Genomic DNA, 22,047 nt, shown 5'->3' with positions numbered 1-22,047 from the left:
AGCGACCCTTGCACAGAAGACCTGAACTTTATTCTATAGCTAACAGCATTTCTGTAAGTTTAAAGAGTATCCAGAGGCATCTAGTTTAGGAACTGGATGCCTCTCCTCTTTCCATCATGAATCAATCTGGAAGCTCCTCTAAACATTGTACATGATGGGTAACCATTATGGTATTTGACATGATCATGGTACAGTTTTCAGCATGACAGCAACTCCAAGTTATTCATACAGTAAATAGACAAAATAAATAAATTTATTAATAAATTAATAAAATTTGTAGTGAATTTCTCAGGATAATAGTAATGAAATGGTATCCAGAAAGTGCTAGGGGGAAAAAGCAAACAAATATCCTCCTAGGGAAATCCAGAAGAAACTGAACAAAGTAGGAGGACTACCTGATACTATGTTTAACTTCAAAAGTACAGTAATGAGGACATAAGCCTACTGATTCAAATCCAAATTATTAGACTAATGAATATGATAAATCCATAAACAAATTTATAGGTGCATTTGGTTAATGACAAAGTAGATATTATAATGCATTGATAAAGAGAAATATTTCCAATAGATGACTATTACTTTATTGGATATATTTATGAAAGAAAACAAGTAAATCTTGGTCCTTCCCTTACACCATATGAAGCACATTATTTTAATTGGATTTGACATCTGAAAATCTATCAAGGTTTTATATTAATAACCCTAACTAGGAATGAGTGTGCAGAGAGAGAGATTTTTAAGAAAATTGAGTTTTTTATGACTTTGGAGCTGGTAAGGTTTTAACAAACTCATAAAAGCCTGATTAATGAAGAGATTTGTAAATAAGACTCTTTGTTAAAATTGAAGATTTAGTCTTATTAAAAATATTGTTAAAGTACTTAAAATATAAATGTCAGAAATATGTTTAGGCCACAATGGTGCACTCAGATATCTCAGCAATCATGAAAATGGCACAGAACTAGCAGTATTTTCTTCTGTTATACACATGACTCCCATGAATGGCAGTGACTGTATTCTAACCAGAAAAAGTTACTTACAAATTGGCAGCAATAATTACATTTAATTTGTAAGTTATAATATACCTAGAGTAAATCTAAAATTAAATAAATCTACTTTAAAAAAGAAATATATTTAGTATACATGACTTTCAAAAAACTTAACCCTGAAACTTGCAAACCCTCTGCTGTTAGTTGAATCTGATTCACTATGTTTCCAAAGTAATAAATATCTTTTGGCGGAGAGTGCCTATCTTTCTCCTGACAAGCAACGTAGGTTTGAAACAGTGTCTGGTTAGCAGCCCAGCAAGTTACCACTGCATCACCAGGACTTCTAAAAACATGCAAAGCAACTCTGAAACAATATGAAAGATAAGGAACCCAAAATGGGAGAAAAATGGACAAAAGACCTGTGTGCTTCCTGGACTCAAGAGAATATTCAGATGGTCCATAAAAGTATGGCAGGAAGTGAATGTCATAAAGTCATCAGGAGACCGTGAATTTTATGTTAATTAACAATTTTATATCATTGCACATCTACCAGTTGATTAAAATTGGAAGAATCTGAATATCGAACGTTAGGGAAGATGTGCACATGCTATAATGTATACTAGCATGTACAGTAATAAAGTTATTCCTTGTCCAAACAACTTTATTACTAGGTTTATTACTTGAAATTATGCAGAAGAATTAATTGCCCATGTGTGCGAAAAGCCAAGTATAAGAATGTATGTAGCATCAATTTTACTAGCCAAAATTGTAAATAATCCAAATACTCATTAACAGTACATTGGGATACTTTTTTAAAAAAATAAGCAAAAATACCCATTATATTGAATAAGCATTCTGTGGGATATTCATTAACTAGAGAAACAAGTATATTAATATTATGAGAAAGAATATCTCTATATATGCCAATATGTTGTTATTGTTAGGTGCCATTGAGTCACTTGCGACTCATAGCGACTCTATCTATGTACAACAGCTCTGAACCCTGCTCTCTGACACACCTACCTCCATTACCCTAGTCACTGAATCAATCGATCTCATCAAGGCTCTTCCTCTCTTTGACTGTCCCTCCACTCTTCCAAGCATGATGTCCTTCTCCAAGGACTGGTCTGTCCTTGCAACATGCCCAAAGTATGCCAGATGAAGTTTCAGAATCCTTGCCTACAAGGAGCAACCTGTTTTTACCCTTTTTAGAATGAACCTGTTTGTTCTCCTAGCAGCACCACAGTTCAAAGGCATCAATTCTCCTTCTGTCATCCCTAGTCACTGTGCAGCTTTCTAATGCATAGCAAGTAATTGCAAAGGCTATGGCCTGTCTCCAGGCTGACATCATTGCTCTTCAGTATTTGAGAGAGGTCCCTGACAGGAGACTTTCCCATTACAATTTATCTTTTAATTTCCTGGCTGCTGGTACCAAGATTGTGGAGCCAAGCAAACACTAAAGCTGTTAACAATCTCATTCTTCTCAGTGTCTATCATGATGCTAACAATTGGCCCAGTGGTGAGAATCTTTGTTTTCTTTTCTTTTCTTTCTTTTTTTTTAAAAAAATTTTATTAGTTTTAATGAACATTTACAGGGATTTTGGGTTTTCATTCCTTCATTGCTGCACCATTCTCTCTACCCTCCTTCCCGGTTTGTTCTTCTTCCCCGCCATCCGAATGTCTGTTTTAATTGTCCAATTGCCACAGTGCTTGTCAAAGTCAGTTCTGATTAATCTCCTTTGTCAGTGTGTCCTTTGCCATTCCCTATCACTCCTCCCGGAGAGAGACTTCACCCTGATTCATAAGGAAAAGGGGATTGCGTATTCTCTTAGCTACTTCCTGCTGAAAAGGGACGCTGTGGCTTTCAGGGTGAAGATCTTCTCTCACTACTCTAAAGGGCCCCTTTGACAGTAGGAAACACATAGACTATTATGGAGATTGATTTTGGAATTTAGATGTACTGTTATTAATTGTGCTTAGCCGTACATGTTCATATCCCTGAAGATGTATCATGGGGGGGGGTTGCAACCTAGAAGACACAAATTTAACTAACAAGTTATAAGTACATGAGTCAAAAATTATGGAAAAGTAAAAGAAAAGATTCCTTCATTGTTTTACAAACCCTCCCCCAGGTCCCCTCCACCATGTAGCCCTCGCTCTAGACTCCTGTGGTGACAGAAATATCTAGTCACATATCTCTTTTAAAAAGTTTTCTCCCTCCTCTGTTTCAGTGCAGTATATGTTATTGAACACATCTTACTCAGTCTCTCCCCAACCCCAAGGACAGTCCCATTCTACAACAGTGGCATCATGTAATATTTGTCCTTTTGTGACTGGGATATTTCACTCAGCATAATGTTCTCCAGAGTCAACCATTTTGAGTAATATTGCATGAGTTCCTTGTTTTTTAATGCAGCATAGTATTCCATTGTGCGAATATACCACAGCTTCTCTAGCCATTCGTTTGTTGATGGGCACTTAGGTTGTTTCCAACTCCTTGCTATTGTGAACAAAGCTGCAATAAACATGGGAGTGCATATATCTGCTTGGATGTCAGCCTTTTCTTTTTCTTTTAATCTTTGTTTTCTTGATGTTGAGCTTCAATCCATATTAAAGGCTGCATTCCTTGACCTTCTGCAGCAAGCACTTCAGGTCCTCCTCAGTTTCAACAAGCAAGATTGTACCATTTGCAAATGCAGTTTGTTGATGAATCTTCCACCAGTCCTGATGCCACATTCCTCATCTTAGAGCCCAACTTCCCAGATTATCTGTTCTACATATAGATTGAAAGGTATGCAGATAGAATGCATCCCTGCTGTATACCCTTCCTGATTTTGAACCATGCAGTGTTTCCTTGCTCTGTTCTGATGACTGCCTCCTACTCTAAATATAGGTTTCACATAAGCACAATTAAGCATTCTGGGATTCCTATTCTCAGAGTTAGCCACAGTTTGTTGTGCTCCACAATCAAATGCCTATCCATAATTAATAAAACACAGATAGACATTCCTCTGGTTCTCTCTGCTTTCAGCCAAGATCCATCTGACATTAGGTATAAATATCCCTAGTATCATGACGTCTTCTAAACCCAGCCTGTACTTCTGTCAGTTCTCTGTTGGTTTGCTGTTCCAAATCATCATTTTTGGATAATTTTTGGCAGTATCTTGCTTGCACATGATATTAATGATAGTGTTCGATAATTTCCACACTCTGTCAAGTCACTTTCTTTGGAATGGGAACAAATATGGATCTCTTCCAGTGAGATGGCTAGATTGCTGTCCTCCAGATTTCTTGGCACAACTTGGTGAGTACATCCAGGGCAGTGCTTTTTGTATGCTGTCAATTTGTATGCTGTCAGTATAGCTGCGTTTAACATTCTTTATGTGAAACAAAGGAAGCTAGATCTAGAAACATATGGTATTTGCTAATTCTTTTTATATTAAGGCGTGAAACAGAAATAGTCAATGACATTAGAAGCCAGTGTAGCAGTCCCCTTTTTTGAAGAAGTTGGTAATGGAATACTGGTTATATTCTTTTTGTCTCCATGACATTGAGATGACTGAGTTTGGCTTGTAAAATGGAAAACGTGCTACAGTTTTCTTCATAGATCTTGCCCCTTAATTCAAAGTTTACATTATATTAAGAACCAACAAGACCTAAAAGACCCAAGAATTGAAGTGTTGTTGAGAGTGGAACTATTTATCACATTCCTATCATTTATCACATTCCTATCATTTTTCACATTTCTATAATTTATCACATTCCTGTCATTTCTTCTAGCAAGTCAATCAGCTGAATAGGGTAGTATAGAGTTCCCTATGTTTAATTATCATTATCACTAAGTGATAAGTACTTCAAAGGAAAGACCACATTCAAGAGAAATATAAAGATATTTCTTTACATGTTGTTGTTGTTGTTAAGTGCCGGCTAGTGACTCATAGCGACCCTATGAACAGAAGTTCTCAACACTTGTGTATTCATTCTTTCATTCATTCTTTCTCCAGGTTCATAGGGTTTCCGGAGGCAAGCTATTTATGGAGGTGGATGCCACTCCTGCTTCCAAGCTTGTTTTAAATGGGGAGTGCTACCAAACACTGTCCGCCATGGATAACCATTATTGCATTTGACACGTCAGTGTCACAGTGTTCAGCTTCACAGCGACCACAAGTTGCCTCTGTACGGCAGGTGGACACACCAGGGCTATATGACCTAGAAAAATGTTTCACCAAAACAATTAAAGACAGGCCTTAGGGCCACGAATTAGAGTCACCCACTTTTGGCTTGGTAGCATCGCTTTCGGTCCAATAGGGCAACTGGTCTCTCTATATGTTGTTATTGTTGTTGTTGTTAAGTGCTATCAAGTCGTAGGTGACTCAGAGCGACCTTATGAACGAAAGTCCTCTACAGTTACGTGACTTTCATCCTTTCTCCACTTGCTTTACATAAAATATTATTTTGTATAATCCTTCTTTGGCCACAATTAAAGAGAATGCCTGGGCATCATTCCATCACCATAAAGAGATGGCCGACTAGCACATATTTACTTGATTTTTAACTCGTTTTCACTTGAAAATATATGTAATGACAGAGGGAAAATGTATATGAGTAACTAGATTGTGCTAAAAAATAGTCTGTGGGCTGAATACCTCCATGACATAAGGCCAGTAAATTTGTTGTGTTTTCAATGCCAAAATATTTTTATTTATCTGTAGGTGTTATTTTACTATCATTCTTTAGTTCATTCTAATTATATGTTTGAGTCTTCTCTTTTCTCCACATGTGTGTATAAAAATAACCTGGTTAAGCTGCTAAAAATGCAGATTCCTGAATAACCTCTCAAAAAGGCTGATTGGTTTGCATTTTTCGTAAGCCTGATAAATGAATCTTATGAAAGTATTATACTCTAAATTCAACCTCAAATCCTGTGCTGTCAAATTGGGATAAACTCATTTATAATGGAGACTGCAATAGCTTTCTGGGAGATCATAGATCACCCAGGAGGAGATTGCATCATCTTTCTTGGAGAGCTGCTGATGGACTTGAACACAAAAGAGGCGCTTCAGAAAACTTTCTACAAACGGTACCACCCAAGCTCCTTTTGAAAAGTTTTGTGTTGTTGTTGTGATATACCATCAAGTAGGAATTGACTCAAAGTGGACTCTCCAGTGGTTTTTCAGAGGCAGTAAATTACACCAGAGGAGACTGGCCATCTTCCTCCTGTGGAACAGATGATAGATTTGAATTGTCTCCCTTTAGGATAGCAGCATAACTCCTTACTATTTATGCCATTAGAACTCCTTTGAAAGTAGTATCCACTAAATACACTATATTTTGATATGTTCTCTTGATTTAATTGAAAGTCAGGTGTAAACTGTTGGGTAGTTTATTTCATTAACAATCATGTGTAAGTTGATTGGTTGCCTAGATTTCGGGAAAAAAATAGTTGTGGGCTAGTGGCAAAGTTTAACAGGACAGCAAGTAATAAAAGTTGGAGAGGATGTGTCGAGATAGGAACTCTTATACATTGTTGGTGGGATTGTAAAATGGTACAACCACTTTGGAAGGTAGTTTGCACTTCCTCAAAAAGCTAACATAGACATTCCGTATGACCCAGCTATTCCACTACTTGGAATATACCCCTAGAGTATGAGAACTGAGACACAGATGGAGACTTGTACATTAAAACATATATATATGTTTTGTTTAAGTCGAACAAGACTTGGTGGGTGGGTCTTTGTATTTCAAAGTTGATTGAGCCCTGGGGCATGTGATCCTTGGGCCTACTCTTGATTGTGTTTGAGAAGAACATTTTTCAAAGTGGTATAGCACTTGAATATCAGTTTGCTGTACTGAGATAGCTTGGGGCTGCTGTGATGCTGAATGTTGTGCCACTAATGTGTCAAATGTCATAATGGTTACCCATGTTAGACAGGGTTTGGTGGAGCTTTCATAGTAAGATAGGCTTAGAAGCAGGACTGGTATTCACTTCCTAAATAACAGGCCTTTGGAACTTCTATGAACTAGAAGAAACAACAATAGTTATAGAACAGGGTTCAGGTCATTTGTTCATAGCATCTCTGTGAGTCGTACTTGACTCAATGGCACTTAAGAACGACAACAACTTTACCTTGAGTTCCATAAGTGAACATGGGCTCAGCCACTCACCAAGAGACTAGTTAGAGGTGTTTTAGAAGAAAGACTTGACAATCTAGGTTCAGAAACTTACAACCAAACTCAAATTGCTGCCATTGAGTCAATTTCGGTTCACTCAAGTCTTATGGAACAAGAGTGGGAGTGCCTCAATGTGCTCCAAGGATGTAATCTTTATGCGTTGAAACCCCTGTAGAACAATTCTACCCTGAAACACACTGAGGTACATACATATTTAACTGATGGTTACTGGCTTGGCTCTACACTCCCAGTGATTCTAATGTAGCTTTTCAGAATGGTGGTATTTTGGCTGTAGATTAGGATGAATTTTTTTCCACTGCAGTTTTTTTCCCTGTTTATTGCAATAAGCATTGCAAGTTATACTAAATCTTTATTTCAAGCAAGAGGCTTATCCTACCGCTGAATGAGGTGGCTATGAGAAAGTACAGGGAGGGTATTTAAAATACATCAAAGTGATTAGAAACACTTTGGCTTCTGTCATGAATCACATAGTACATTACCCTGACAAAACCAAAATGACATATTGACCTGTTACCCCCACTTTTAGGCAGGTACTCATTCAAGTCCTGACATTTATGAGTGAGTTTTTTTAACCCTGGAATTCCGGAACTGTTTCTGGTATGTATAGTTGTCATGTCATTTTTATGGGAGCAAAAAAGGATCTGAATTCCACACCCCTGACATTTTTGTTCGTCAAGATTTATATGAAAGTATGAGATTGAAGAGTTTCTGCCCACACATTACATCTTTTCCTCACCACCTATTTGGCTAGAAATAATCAAACTGAGTAGTGGCTCAACCTCCAATTTCTCTGTAGGTATGATTTTACAAAACCGTAGGATAAGTGATCAGGAAGGGGAAGAAAAGTACAAAACGTTTCCTACATTGGACTTTCCCCTCTCACTCAATGCATTTCTAAATCAACTTTTAAGCATTGGGCTAAGTGTTTACTGTCAAAATAAACTGGTTTTCCTTTTTACAGAAAAATTTTCAATTTTGTTTACCACTTGTCCCCGTGAAGATTATTAGGTGATGCAGAATATGAAAAGTGAGGTAAAATTAAGTGATTATATTTTTAAACTAGTCTCTTTAAGACTTTTCCTCCTCCAAGGGGACTTTCCACTACGACTTGCAGATGTTTCTTAGGTTGCAATGATTAGCCATGGTACAGATTGAGATATCAGAGTTGGCAGCTGTCAGGGACTTCCACTGTCCAGCACCCTTTGACATCTTTCTCATCTTTGAAGTCTTGCCAAAGCCAGAGGGGATAAATCAGGGAAATTGCCAGTCCTGTCGATATTTTACAATTTTCATTTATGCTCATCTTTCTCACTCAAAGGTGCTGGTAGATTCATACTACCAGAGGAGTGCAGCCTTTAGTTTAAAAGTGCAACTCCATATGCACTACACCACCAGGACCCTCCTAAATAACATTTGGTAATGAAAATCCAAAATGGCAGCTATTGAACTGCGATAAAGTTAAAATAGATGAGTAGGCTAGCATTTTGTCCTTTAAAGGTGGCATTGTTCATTTGTTTGTATGGTATTTTCTTTATCATTTAGTCAGGGATGGAGCTGGTTAATGCAAATGGCTTATTAAGAATCTTCAAAAGGCTGACAAAGACAGATATGTTGCTGATCAAGTCATGCCACTTCAATTTTCTGCTTGCTTTTCATATCTGCTTCCTCCTAAGGAACTTTACTTTTCTGCTTTCTCTTTTCTTGTTTGACTCAGGAAGATTTCTCTTCCTGAAAGATTCAAAGGAAGATCAAGCCTCAAAAGGCAATTTCTCCACCTACGATTTGACCTTATTCCTGTGCAATGATCTGGGTGACTGAGTTACTAGTCACTGGCATAGAGAATCTGCTTGTCTCTGGTTTACCCTTGCCTCTAAAATTAGGCTCTTAGCGTTGACTCATTCCTATAATTTAAATCTTCTGTTTAGCATTTGGCTCTCTATCTAAACCGATCTATCTCTTGATGGGTCATTACTGGCAAAAAGTACTCATTCACATATTTGCTGAGTGAATGAATGATGTTTACTATCGTCATGCCTCCTCCTTCCCACGCACTTTTTGTTTTCCAGATTTTGTAAAAAATATTTCTAAGACAGATCTAAAATAGCAAATGTAAACATGACGACTAGCCCATTACGAGAAAGAACTGACCCTGTGGGTTAACGAACCCTTCCTTCATTGTCATCCAGTGAGACTGACCTATAGCTGACCCTCCAGCAATTTTTAGAGTCTGCACATCACATGGGAAGAGGTTCCCCATTGTGTCTCTTATGGAGCAGTTGGTCGTTTCTAACTGCCTGCCTTTGGGCTGGCAGTACAGCTTGTTATTCACTGGGTCTTGGGCTAATGAAAGACAAGTGTTTTGGGGTTTGTTTGGTTTTCTTTTTAAATTTGTATCTATATTTAATTTGAAGTACCAGTTGACCATGCCACTTTTAAAAAAGACAATTAAGACTATTTTTTTACTCATATATATATTGTGTTTTATACAGTCCTTTACACACATTGTATTTTATATAATTAATTACTGTAGGTCTATGCCCTTTTGTCCCCTCGTCTCATCATGTCCCATTGCATCTTGCCTATTCTTTCACTCGCCGTCCACCTCCTGATCTTGGCTGTCCTAGAGATTTCTCCCCTTCTTGTTTTCTCCACACTCCTTTGTTTCCCCTTGAAAACAGTTCTAATTAAAATAAAATTTTGCTTTTTCCTCACAAGTTGAAAATAAGAGCTTTTTAAAACAATCCTACTCATAATGCTTTGTGCTAGGATTGTTATTAAAAATGAAGACCACAGACTATCTTTCTCACAGATATATAATCAGTGGAGCTACAGTGATTCTGAGAAGAATGGGAATTCCAGAACACTTGATTGTGTTTATGTGAGACCTATACTTGGACCACCTTCTATGAGGTGGATTGATTCAGTGACTGGGGCAATCGGGGTGGGTGTGTTGGAGACAGTGTGATTGGCACAGGACAGAGCAGAATTTATTTAGGGCTGTTATACATAGGGTTGCTATGAGTTACAGGGGACTTGATGGCACATAACAACAACAACAACATATTTGGACCATGTTGGCAGTTGCCAGAACAGGAAAGGAAACACTGCATGGTTCAAAATTGGGAAGGATGTGCATCAAGGATGTGTCTTATGTCCATATCTTTTAAATCTATATGCAGAACAGATTTTCCGGGAGACTGGGCTCTATGAGAAGTGTGGCATCAGGATAAGAGGTAGAATCATCAACAATCTGCGTTATGCAGATGACACAACCCTGCTTCCTGAAACTGAGGAGGATCTGAAGTGCTTGCTGCAGAAGGTCAAGGACTGCAGCCTTCAATATGGATCAAAACTCAACTTCCAGAAAACAAAGTTTGTCACCACTGGGCCAATTGACAGCATCATAATATATGGTGAAGAGATTGAGAATGTTGACAGCTTCAGTTTACTTGGCTCTACAGTCAACACTATTGGTACCAGCAGACAGGAAATGAAAAGTTGAATTGCATTGGGGAAAGTCTGTTGTCAGAGACCTCTCCAAAGTACTTAAGAGCAATGATGTCAATCGGAGACTAAGGTGTGCTTGATACAGGCCATGATCTTTGCAATTACTTGCTATGCATCAGAGAGCTGGACAATGACTAGAGATGATAGAAGGAGAGTTGATGACTTTGATCTATGGTGCTGGAGAAGAGTAATGATTATATTATGGACTGGTAGGAGAACAAACAAGTTCATCCTGGAGAGGATGAAGCGAGGCTGCTGCTTGGAGGCAAGGGTTCTGAAGCTCGGTCTGACATACTTTGGGCATGTTGCAAGGGGGGTTCAGTCTTGGAGAGTGGCATCATGCTTGGGAGGGAGGAGGGACAGCACAAGAGAGGAAGACCTTCGATGAGATGGATTGATTCAGTCACTGGGATAATGGGGGTAAGTGTGTCAGAGACACTAAGATTGGCAAGGGATAGAGCAGGGTTTAGGGCTGTTGTACGTAGGGTCACTATGAGTTGTAGGTAACTTGACAGCACATAACAACAACAACTAACAATAATATTTCTGTTGCATTGCAAATTTTGAGACTTTATGCCATTAACTAGTGATGCATACACTTCAAGGCATATATTGACATAGGAAAGAATCCTAACTGTACATACCTCTCTTTTAAATCTTCTTAATTTAAGTAAAAATGGTAGTCCTTTTTTAAATTTTTATCAGGATTGTCAGGCTAAAAACCATTCTGAGAGCTCACTGGGTTGAACACTGAGTGTAGAAATAGCCACTTCCTCTTTGCCCTGATGCCTCAGTTAAAGCAGAGTGGCCACGCCTGTGGTACTGACAGGTCCAGGGCAGCAAAAGCATAGTTTTGAAAGATCTGATGGCCATACAAAAGAACTGTGAGCAAGTTATATGATAACCATAGTAGTTCTTGAAGGACAGTTATATCTAAAGAGAATTTGCCCTGAAAAAGAATTATTTTAGACACTATTTTTTATATTTCCTTTTTTTTTCATCTTTTAAAAATCTTTTTCTCTCTCTGTTTAACTATACACCACTTTCTCTATCTCTGTCTTATACTCCCTCATGTCTTTTTCTTTCTCTCATTTTTCAAAAGTCTCAGTTCAGCCCCACCTTTCATTGCAATACATACTTTCTTATCTAATCTTTGTTACCTGGAAGTATGAAATCATCCAGGGTATGATTGTGTCAGTCAGACATCTTAAGTTCTAGATTTTGGTCTGATATTTACTCTCTATGACCTCAGATAGATTTCTTAATAGATTCTATTACCTCAAAAAACTAAGATTAAGTATTTGTTTCAATACTGTTGTGAGATTTAAATGAACCTAATGTGTATGTATTATTTTATTACATCTGTGGGAAAAATCTTTGAAGAAGCTAAAAATCAGCTGTGAAAATGAGGCCAGGTGCTGACTGTGGAACCAATCTAAACTACTCATATGCGAGTTCAAGCTGAAGCTAAAGAAAATAAAATCCGATCCACAAGAACTAAAGTTTGACCTTGAGTTGATCTCTCCTGCATACAAAGACAATCTCAGGAACAGATTTGAGTCCTAGAATATTAACAGATGAGCTGTGGGAGGAAATCAAGAATATCATCCATGTAGAATGCAAAAGGTCATTACAAAGGAGGAAGAAGAAAAAGCCAAAATGTAGGCTCTGAACATTGCTCTAGAGCAGTGAAATGCCAGAGAAAAGGGAAGAAATCAAGATGTGAAGGAGCTAAAAAGAAGATTTCCAAGGGCAGCTTGGGAAGACAAAGCAAATCACTATAAGGGAATTTGCTAGGAGCTGGAGTTGGAAAATGAAAAGGGCCAAACTCACTTAGCATTTCTTAAGCTGAAGGAACTGAAGAACAAATTCAAGCCTTGAATTGCAATACTTAAGATTCTATAGACAGAATGTTGAGTGACCAAGAAAGCATCAAAAGAAGATGGTAGGTATATGCAGGCACTATACAAAAAAAAAAAAAATTTAAAAAATGGCTGACATAGAAGAATTTAATGAACAACAGATGATCAGAAACCTCTAGGGGTGAAGGATAAAGTTCAAGCTACTTTGGAGGAATTGGCAAAAACCATGGCCCCAGGAATTGATGGCATACCAATTGACATATTTCAACAGACAGACGCTGCCCTGGATGTTCTCATCAAGTTGTGCCAAGAAATCTAGAGGACAACCACCTTGCCAACTTACTGGAAAAAAAAAAAATATTTATTCCCATTCAAAAAAAAAAGAGGCTATCAAACAGTGTGGGAATTATGGAACAATATCATTGATAGCACATGCAAGCCAGATCCTGCTGAACTAAAAATTATACCAAAAAATGACGGGAACAGTACATCAACAGAGAACTGCCAGATGTGCAGGCAGTAGGAATATTGTAGCCAATATTAGATGGATCTTAGCTGAAAGCTGAGAGTACTAGAGAAATGTCTATCTGTGTTTCGTTGAATACGAAAAGTCATTTGATTGTGTGGATCACAACAAACTGGTTAACTCTGAGAATAGGAATACCTGGCAGTTAATTATGCTTATGTGAAACCTATACTTTGACCAGGAGGCAGCCATCAGAACAGAGCAAGGAAACACTGCATAGTTTAAAATCAGAGCTAAATCAGGCTTCTCCTTGGATGCTAGAATTTTGAAACTCCATCTGATATACTTCGGATATGTTGCCATAAGTTACCAATCCTTGGAGAAGGACATCATGCTTGCAAGGGTGGAGGGGCAATGCAAGAGATTAATACTCCAGATGTGATGGTTTGAGTCAGTGACTGGGGTAAGGGGAGTAGAAATGATACAAGACAGGAGAAGGTTCAGATCTGTTTTTCACAGGGTTGCTATGAGTTGTGGTGAATTTGATTGTACCTAACGGCAATAATACCTAGAAGCTATATGGATACAATTCTATTTTTGACAACTCCGAATTTTCATAGATTTATGCTTTTTACATTCTGTGTTCTGATTCTTAATAGATATCTATAACTTTTTAGCTTAATTTTGAGTTATAATTAAGATTTTTCATTGGCTGAGTGCCTTACTCTATCAAACTCATTTTGGTAGACTTTACTTTTAGGACATAACTCTTTGAGTTGTTGATTGCCTTCGAGTCGACCACAACTCATTGTGATCCTATGAACAAAGGGCTTGAAGCCCCTCTCTACTGTCAACATTTATTGAAGTTCATAGTTTCTGGAGGCATGTTGTTCAGTAAGTGGGTGCCACCCCTGCTTCCAAACCTGTCATAGTGTGTTATTGTTGTTAATTGCCTGTGATCCTATGTACAGCAGCTCTGAATCCTGCCCCATCCTGAGCCAGTCTTGCTAATTCTGACACAGCAACCCCGATTGTCCCAGTCACTATAACAATCCATCTCGTTCAGGGTCTTCCTCTCCTAAGCTGTCCATCCACCTTTCTGAGCATGATGTCCTTCTCCAAAGATCAATCTATCCTGGCCACGTGCCCAAAGTAAGTGAGGCAGAGCTTCAAAATCCTAGCCTCCAAGGAGAGACGTGGTTTCACTCTCTCCAAGAAATACTGGAAGCATATTTTTCAGAGGCACAGCAACATAAAGCACCAGTGAAACAAACTGAGAGATGGGCAGCAAAAGATTATATATAGTGTATATATTTAAAATGTTAATATTTTCTCTATTTTCTAGTATTTCTATTTTAAATTACACACATTGGATGCCCTGACTGTAATGCAAGTTTTGGGAAATAGAAATGGCTATAGCTTTCTTGACACATCTCATTTCCATTTGATTAAATATTTCTATATTGTTGTTGCTGTACACTTTGGAGTCAGAACCACCCCCACCCCATAGCTGACTTTCGAGCAGGTTTTCAGAGGCAGTTAATCTCGTGGGAGTATATTGCCAATTCTTCTTCAGCAGAGTAGCTGGTGGATTTGAATGGTGTGTCTTAGGGATTACAGCTCAGCTTCTTATCAATAGGCAACCAAAGATAATTTATTATTGCTATAATAAATAAATACCAAAATATCAGTACCCAACCTTTTTGATCATATTAGGAAAGTGGTATGACAAATGCTTATTATGAACTCACTGCTTTCTGTGATAAATAAAACAGCCAGGGTAATGTTTTACTTTATCTGGATCATACTGTATCTTGTGTTGAAGATCATGCTATATTATCTGAGTGAGATTCCTCATGATTATTTGGATGCTGTGTTGTTGTTGTTGATTGCCATAAAGTTGAGCATGACCCATAGTGACCCTATGAACAAAAGACATGAAGCCTTTCTGTAACTCTCGCCATTTCTCAAAGTTCATAGAGTTTCCAGGGGTATGTTGTTTAGGAAGTGGATGCTACTCCTGCTAGGTAGGACTATTTAATGTATGGAGGAGGTAAATAATTTATTCCCTTTCAACAGAGCTAATGTGAAGAACAAAGACATGATAAGTAATTAGATAGTCCATGATAGATGGAGAAGACGTTGGTTGTTAATAATTACAGCTTACACTCTTGACACCAGGGGCCAGGAAATCAAAAGACGAATTGCACAGGGGAAATCTGCTGTCAAGAGCCTCTCCAGAGTAATGAGAAACAATGATGTTAGTGTAGAGACTGAGGTGTGCTTAATCCAGGCCATGGTCTTCACAATTACTTGCTATGCATCAGAGAAATGGAAAAAGACTAAGGATGACAGAAGAATCAATAACTTAGAATTGTGGTGCTGGAGAAAGAGTCTTGAACATACCATGGACTACTAAGAAAACAAATAGGTCTCTGTCTTGGAGAGAGTTGAAATCAAGTTTCTCCTTATAGTCTAGCATTTGAATCTCCATGTCACATACTTTGGGCACATGGCTGGGAGGCACTGGTCCTTGGAGAAGGACATCATGCTCAGAAGGGTGGAGGGACAGCACAGGAGAGGAAGACACCTGATGAGATGGGTTGATGCAATATCTGGGGCAATGGGGATTGATATGTTGGAATTAGTGATACTGGTTCAGGACAGGGCAGGCTTCAGAGCTGCTGTACGTAGTGTCGCTATGAGTTGCATGCAACTCGATGACACATAACAACAACAGGGAAAATATGTGTGTTTAGAGAGCTCTGATGTCCTATTGCTAAGAAGCTACCCTGCCATCCCCAGACATGGGTTTGAATCTACCAGCAGCTCTGAGAGAGATCTCCTGTCATGTGACTTAGAGCCTCTGAAAACCAGCTAAAGGGTCAGCTATGAGCCGGATCCGACTCGATGGGACATAAAACAAGAACAGTAACATTGTAATATATATTATGTTATCCAGTAGACATTTTAAATAAATTTCTACAGATACTTTGAAAATAACCTAATGATAGTTGATTAAAAGAAAAAAAAAGAACTATACTTCTTCTCATGGTTTGGGGTTTTTGTTTTGCTTTTTTAACTTTCTATAGTCGACACTCCGGATCCCTACGTGGAACTTTTCATCTCCACCACCCCTGACAGCAGGAAGAGAACAAGGCACTTCAACAACAATGTGAACCCTGTGTGGAATGAGACCTTTGAATTTATTTTGGATCCAGATCAGGAAAATGTCTTAGAGGTAAGTGAATCTTTTGGGAACTGTTTGATACTTGAAATTCATATGGATAGGGATGCTTGACTTTGCTTCCCTTCTCTACATATGTGGATGTATTAGTTGATATTCAATTTGGAAATTTTAAATAGTAACCATTATTATTTTTATAACAAATGTAATATCAAAAAGGAAAAGACACATGTTGCCTGCTGCAAATGGAGATTCCCAAATAAGAATAAAACTATGTTTGAGGACTCTTCTTTATGAGAGCCTTTGTATTTAAGAGTTTGTTGTTACTCTATTTTGGAGTAACATTCTTTTAAGTGGTACAACATTCTTCTGTCAATATTCTGTACTGAGGTAACTTGGGATTGCTGTGATGCTGAACCTTGTGCCACTGAGGTGTCAAATGGCATAATGGTTATGCATGATGGACAGTGTTTGGTTGAACTCCCAGTTTAAGACAGGTTTGGAAGGAAGAGTGGTATCCACTTCCTAAACAACATGCCTCTGGAAACTATGAACTTTGAGAAATGACGATAGTTAAAGAAAGTGGACAGTGTTTGGAGCTACCAGTTTAAGACAGGTTTGGAAGCAAGAGTGGCATCCACTTCCTAAACAACATGCCTCTGGAAACTCTATGAACTTCGAGAAATGACGATAGTTATAGAAAAGCTTCAGATCTTTTGTTTATAGGGTCACTATGAGTCTTGCTCAACTTGAGAGCAATCAACAACAACAAAACAGAGACTTTAGATACAGTTTCCAGAGATAAACTTTGTAAGTGTATTCTCTTTATTCTTTGTTTTCTGTAGATCACATTAATGGATGCCAACTATTTCATGGATGAAACTGTAGGGAGAGCAACATTTCCTATATCATCTCTGGAAGTGGGTGAGAAGAAGGAGGTTCCTTTCACTTTCAACCAAGTAAGTATCAATGAATGGTTTATTTCAAATTCACATCAGATCAAAATTTATGTGTTCTCAAAAATCTAGTTTAGTTCTTGGAAATTTTGTTGTTCATGCTGGTGATGGTTGTGCTTGCATTTATTCACTTGCTTTTGAAGGGAATATATTGTGCTTAAAGGAAAGTAATTATCTTCTCTGCCATTTCTTGTTCTTATCTTTTTTTTTTTCTTTCTGAGACTTATGAACTGTGATCCGAGGACTAATCTAATTACAATATAGACAACCAGTCCTTTTGCCAATGCAAGAAGCAGTGACTTTTTACTACAGAGTCAGACTGATTTCAGCACATTCAGCTGGATCAAGGGAGATGTGACATTGAAATAGAATGTCAGAGAGAGGGGAAATTTGCGACAGAAGGATATGAAATTTTCTCAGAGATACAAAGTACCACCAAGGAATATGTTAGGAAATTAAGCTTCTGTGGAACAATATTTTCATTTTGAATAAGCCTGAAATAATTAGGGGAAAAAAAGGAAGCATTATGGAGAATTGATAGAAGATTAATGTCATCTTTCCACGGGCACTCTAGTGATTTAATTAGTAGGCAGTTGCTGTGCTAACCCAAAGACTGTATTACTCTTTTGGTTCAAATTAATCAACACCTTTTATTTTATCCTGAGAAAGTCACTTAATTCCTCTCTGCCTCAGTTTATTCACCTGTAAAATGGAGATAATATTACAGATAGAGGGAATAGTCATAGTTAATAAGGTAATTCATTTATATGTTGTTCTTGTTGGTTGCCATCATGCCAAGCATGACTCATAGTGACCCTATGAACAAAAGGCCTGAAGCCTTTCTGTAACTATTGTCATCTCTCAAGAGGCATGCTGTTTTGGAATTGGATGCTACTCCTACTTCCAATTTATACATTGTATAGTATACACTATTTTGTATCTTTACAAATATAATAACCTACTGCCTTCATGTTAATTTCATCTCATAGTGACCTTCTAGAACGTAGTAGAAATGATCTGTAGGATTTCTAAGGCTTTAAATCTTTATGGGAGTGCCATAAAGCACCCAAACCTTTTTTCTGTGGAGTGATTCGTAGGTTCAAATGGTTGATCTTTTGATTGGCAGCTGAACACTTTATCTACTGCACCTCTTGTCTTCCTTGTATATAGAACAAATTATGCATTAATAAATTTTAAATACAGTTGTATAACAGATAAAAAGCCAAACACTTATTTTCATGAAGTCAGAACTGACTCACAGCTGACCCTTCAGAGGAGGAGATTGTATCTCTTTCTCTGTTGGAGCTGCTAGTGGTTTCGAAGCCTTATACAGGCCCTGCTTTAAGGCTAGCAGGCAAATCCCTACAGACTATGCCACCTGAGCTCCCCTGTAATTAGACATAAACATATATGTATGTGACCACACACAAATTATTATAAACTTACACAAATAGTACAAAGGTACATGCAGATAGTGCTTAGAATGATACATGTTAAAGACGGTATCCTTGTTTGCTCTTGATATAGTTGTCATTTAAATTTTTTTGGTTTTGCTGGCATTGCATCTTTAGAAAAGAATAGAATTTCACTTGGAAGAACAAGGTATTGTGAACATTATAAAAAATTAAATCCAAACCCACTGCTGCTGAGATGGCTCTGATTAACAGTAACCCATCAATAGGTTTCTGAGGCAATAAATCTTTACAGGAAGAGACTGCCTGTCTTTAAACCCTGGAGCTGCTGGTGGATTGGAACCACTAGCCTTTTGGTTACCTGAACAATATATTGAGTACTATGCTATCAAGACTCCATATGGGTATTCTGGTAGGTGATGTTACAACAGTATGGAGTTTCTCTTTTAAGAGAAAAGCATATTGGAGCAGTGCACAGTAAGCCACTTGGCAGATACACTTTGGAACAATGGTTTAGAGGTGGTCAAAGGCTAGTAAATTTTGCAGGCCTTGCTTAGTGTGTGGTGCTAGGGCAGGATCTTAATAAATATTTTTTGAGGGACCTTGCAAGCAAGGATTGACTTTTTTCCAAGGGTACTGCTTTTTCCTGTCTTATAGTCTATGATCTAAATACTAATTGTCAACGAAGACATTGTAGAAAAAGAAAGACATTTCCTCTCCTCCTGTCATTTCCTATGATTATGAGGATAACCTCAGGGGCTCTACAAAAAGACTTTTTGCATTCCTGAATTTAAAGCAGCTTACATAATTATTTTCTTTGGTGTGCTTGAGAAAACAGTGAGCCAAACAACTTGCCTTCATTACTTTGTTCTGGAAAGTCCTTTGTAGTTTTTATCTGAATGACAGTCCATTGAATTAGTGAACCATGGTGCTGGGAGGCAGAAGAGTCATTGAGTGAGGGCAGAGTGGAAAGTCCCAGTGCAAGGTGGCTAACCTTTCCTGATCAGGTTCCGCCATTTAAGGTGAAAGGATGATGTATCTACAGCCCTGATAGAGACTATCAGAATTAACGGTGAAGAAACAATGTGGGAGAAGAGTCTTTGAAACAAACCTTGAAGATGGTTGTGGCAATTTTGTAAACCAAAAAGGACTCCTGGATTTGACAAGAGCAGAGTAAATAATTTATGTCTAGATGTATTTGGCAAAAACTCCATTACAATTTTGTCTTCCAGAACTTAATATTCAGTCAGCATGGGGTTATATCTGTGGTCAAGACACAGGAAAAAGAACAAGAATCTCCAAATGGAGACATTCAGATTCTGTAGGGTCTACTCTACCCATTTGGGATAGAAACTGGAAAACAGGCGTAAGGAAACTCAATTTTCTTATGCTGTTTCAGAACATTTGTATTGTCACTTCCCCTCTCCACCCATGCCACCTTTTGAGTCTTATTTCCTGTATCTCTAATATGAAAATTTAGGTTAAATTAGTTCTAAGATCCTTTCTAATATTGGAAAGTCAGTGATCTAGAAAAATGTTTTATTTTTCATTTGTTTATATTCATTCAAAACCTCAATTCTTCCCCCTTTAAAGATAATTAAATCATCATGATAATGTAAAGTTAATATTTAATCTCTCTAGTTTGATATAATTGAAAAATACCAATTATCCAATAGATTGTATAACCTATTGCCGTGAGAAGAATTCAGCACACACTGTCCTAAGAGCTCAGATGGCATGCTCCGTCAGGAGTTTACTCCTAATCCTGTGTCACCTCTCTGCAGTTCATATCCATCTGGGACAGAAAGAGGAAGTATCTCCTTTTATGTGATTTAAAGCAGCAGAAAAACCTTCTGGAGGATCAGCTGTGACTTGGTTCCAACTCAACGGCAATGAGTTTGAGTCTTTGTCTTAAAATACACTTTTTAGAAAAACAACAAAAGGTTTCATCATCAAGGAATTAATCTGTTTAGAGAGGAAAAAGCATGTGTGTGTAAACTGATGACACTGTAAGCATTATTTTGAAGCACTCTATCATTTAATTTCTCACTTAGAAGTTATGGTTTAAATACCTGATGGTATGTGAATGCACACAAGTTATTGTAAATATACATAAACACTACACAAATTTTGCCAGGCCAAAATTCTAGTTCTTGCTACACCACAGGAATTGTAGAAAATCATGGAGATCATGGTAGGTTCCAGTGCAAAACAATGACTTTAAGACAGAGCTAGTAGATAAGGATGTGGTTTGTTAACTAATAACAAAGGCAGTCTTTACATAGAAAACAGCTTCAACAAAGACATGTGGCTAGGAAAACCAAAATGACCAAGAAATAGTATCTAGATGAATCTGTTGAGTATTTGTGCATCAAGGAAAGTTTTGTAAGTTGGGATCAGACCTTAAACACAAGATTTCAGCATTTGGATGCAGTCTTACCAACAGCAATGAGTCATAGAAGGTTTCTGACCAGGTACTAAAGGAATTTAGATGAAACTGGGTTTAACATTTTCCTCAGAAGAATTAGAAAAGAAAAAATAGTATGTAAAGTTACAAAGAAAGTATGAGACTGAAAATAAAAAGTTACTGTAGTTCATCTGACCTGGTTGGTGGCCCAGTCCCTAAGGAGTTGTTATGCTAATTCAAAGGTAGTGTATCTCTGGTAGTTCGAATCCACTGGTAGGACTGAGGGAGAATGATGGATAATATCCCCTCTTGTGTCATTTACAACTTCCAAAAGCCCACTAACGGATGAGCTGGGAGTCTGTTTTGACTAGACAGTGGCAATGAGTGAGCAGATCACAGCAGAGCTTCTGTGGAAAATGACTAGAATGTGGTGGGTAGAGTGATCACGGAAGAGAGGAAGTGTGGAGACAGTTTGGGTCAATGTTAAGTGAGTGGAATAGTGGCTTAACAGATTGAAGATTAGCAAGTGTCAGAGGACTTGAATTCACGAGAATTTAATTTCTCTTTTTGGCTGAATAATATTCCATTGTACCTTTCTACTACCTTTTGTTAACCCATTCATTTATTGATTGGTGCTGTGAATGTTTCCATATTTAGGCTATTGTGAATAACAACAATAACAATCAGTGTGCAAGATCTGTTTGCGTCTCCCCAAGTCTTTTGAGTAGGCCTATGGATGGAATTGGTGGATATGATAAAGTATACGATGCTGTTTTGAAGTGCTATCAAGTAGAATCTCTATGTACAAGAGACTGAAACCTTGTCTGATCTTGTGCCTTCACACAATCTCTGCTGGGCTTGAGTCTATTGTAACCATTGTGTCAATGCAACTCACTGAGGGTTTTCCTCTCTTTTGTTATTCTTCTAACTTATCAAGTAAAATGAGCTTCTCCAGGGATTGGTATCTTTTGATAAAATGGCAAAGTAAATGTGATGAAGTCTCACCAATTTGTTTGTTCTTTCATAGCCTGTGGTATACTCAGTATTCTTTGCCAAATTGACAGATGAGTGA

At 37.8% G+C, this 22,047-nt stretch overlaps 1 protein-coding gene across 1 annotated transcript in view; it reads left to right on the top strand.

The window, feature by feature from the left end:
• LOC102855284 (cytosolic phospholipase A2-like) overlaps positions 1-22,047 on the top strand; it is a 167,359-nt gene that overhangs the window by 25,281 nt on the left and 120,031 nt on the right. The window contains exons 3-4 of the mRNA XM_006897197.1: positions 16,106-16,254; positions 17,046-17,159. Of these exons, the coding sequence (XP_006897259.1) occupies positions 16,106-16,254; positions 17,046-17,159 (263 nt within the window). The remainder of the gene's footprint in view (positions 1-16,105; positions 16,255-17,045; positions 17,160-22,047) is intronic.

This window comes from Elephantulus edwardii, unplaced genomic scaffold (assembly GCF_000299155.1).
Source record: "Elephantulus edwardii isolate Elephantulus edwardi_28Jun2011 unplaced genomic scaffold, EleEdw1.0 scaffold00205, whole genome shotgun sequence".
In the NCBI taxonomy this organism is placed as follows: domain Eukaryota; kingdom Metazoa; phylum Chordata; class Mammalia; order Macroscelidea; family Macroscelididae; genus Elephantulus; species Elephantulus edwardii.
The sequence above is the reverse complement of the archived record's forward strand: the minus strand, read 5'-3'. Positions and strand labels throughout refer to the sequence as shown.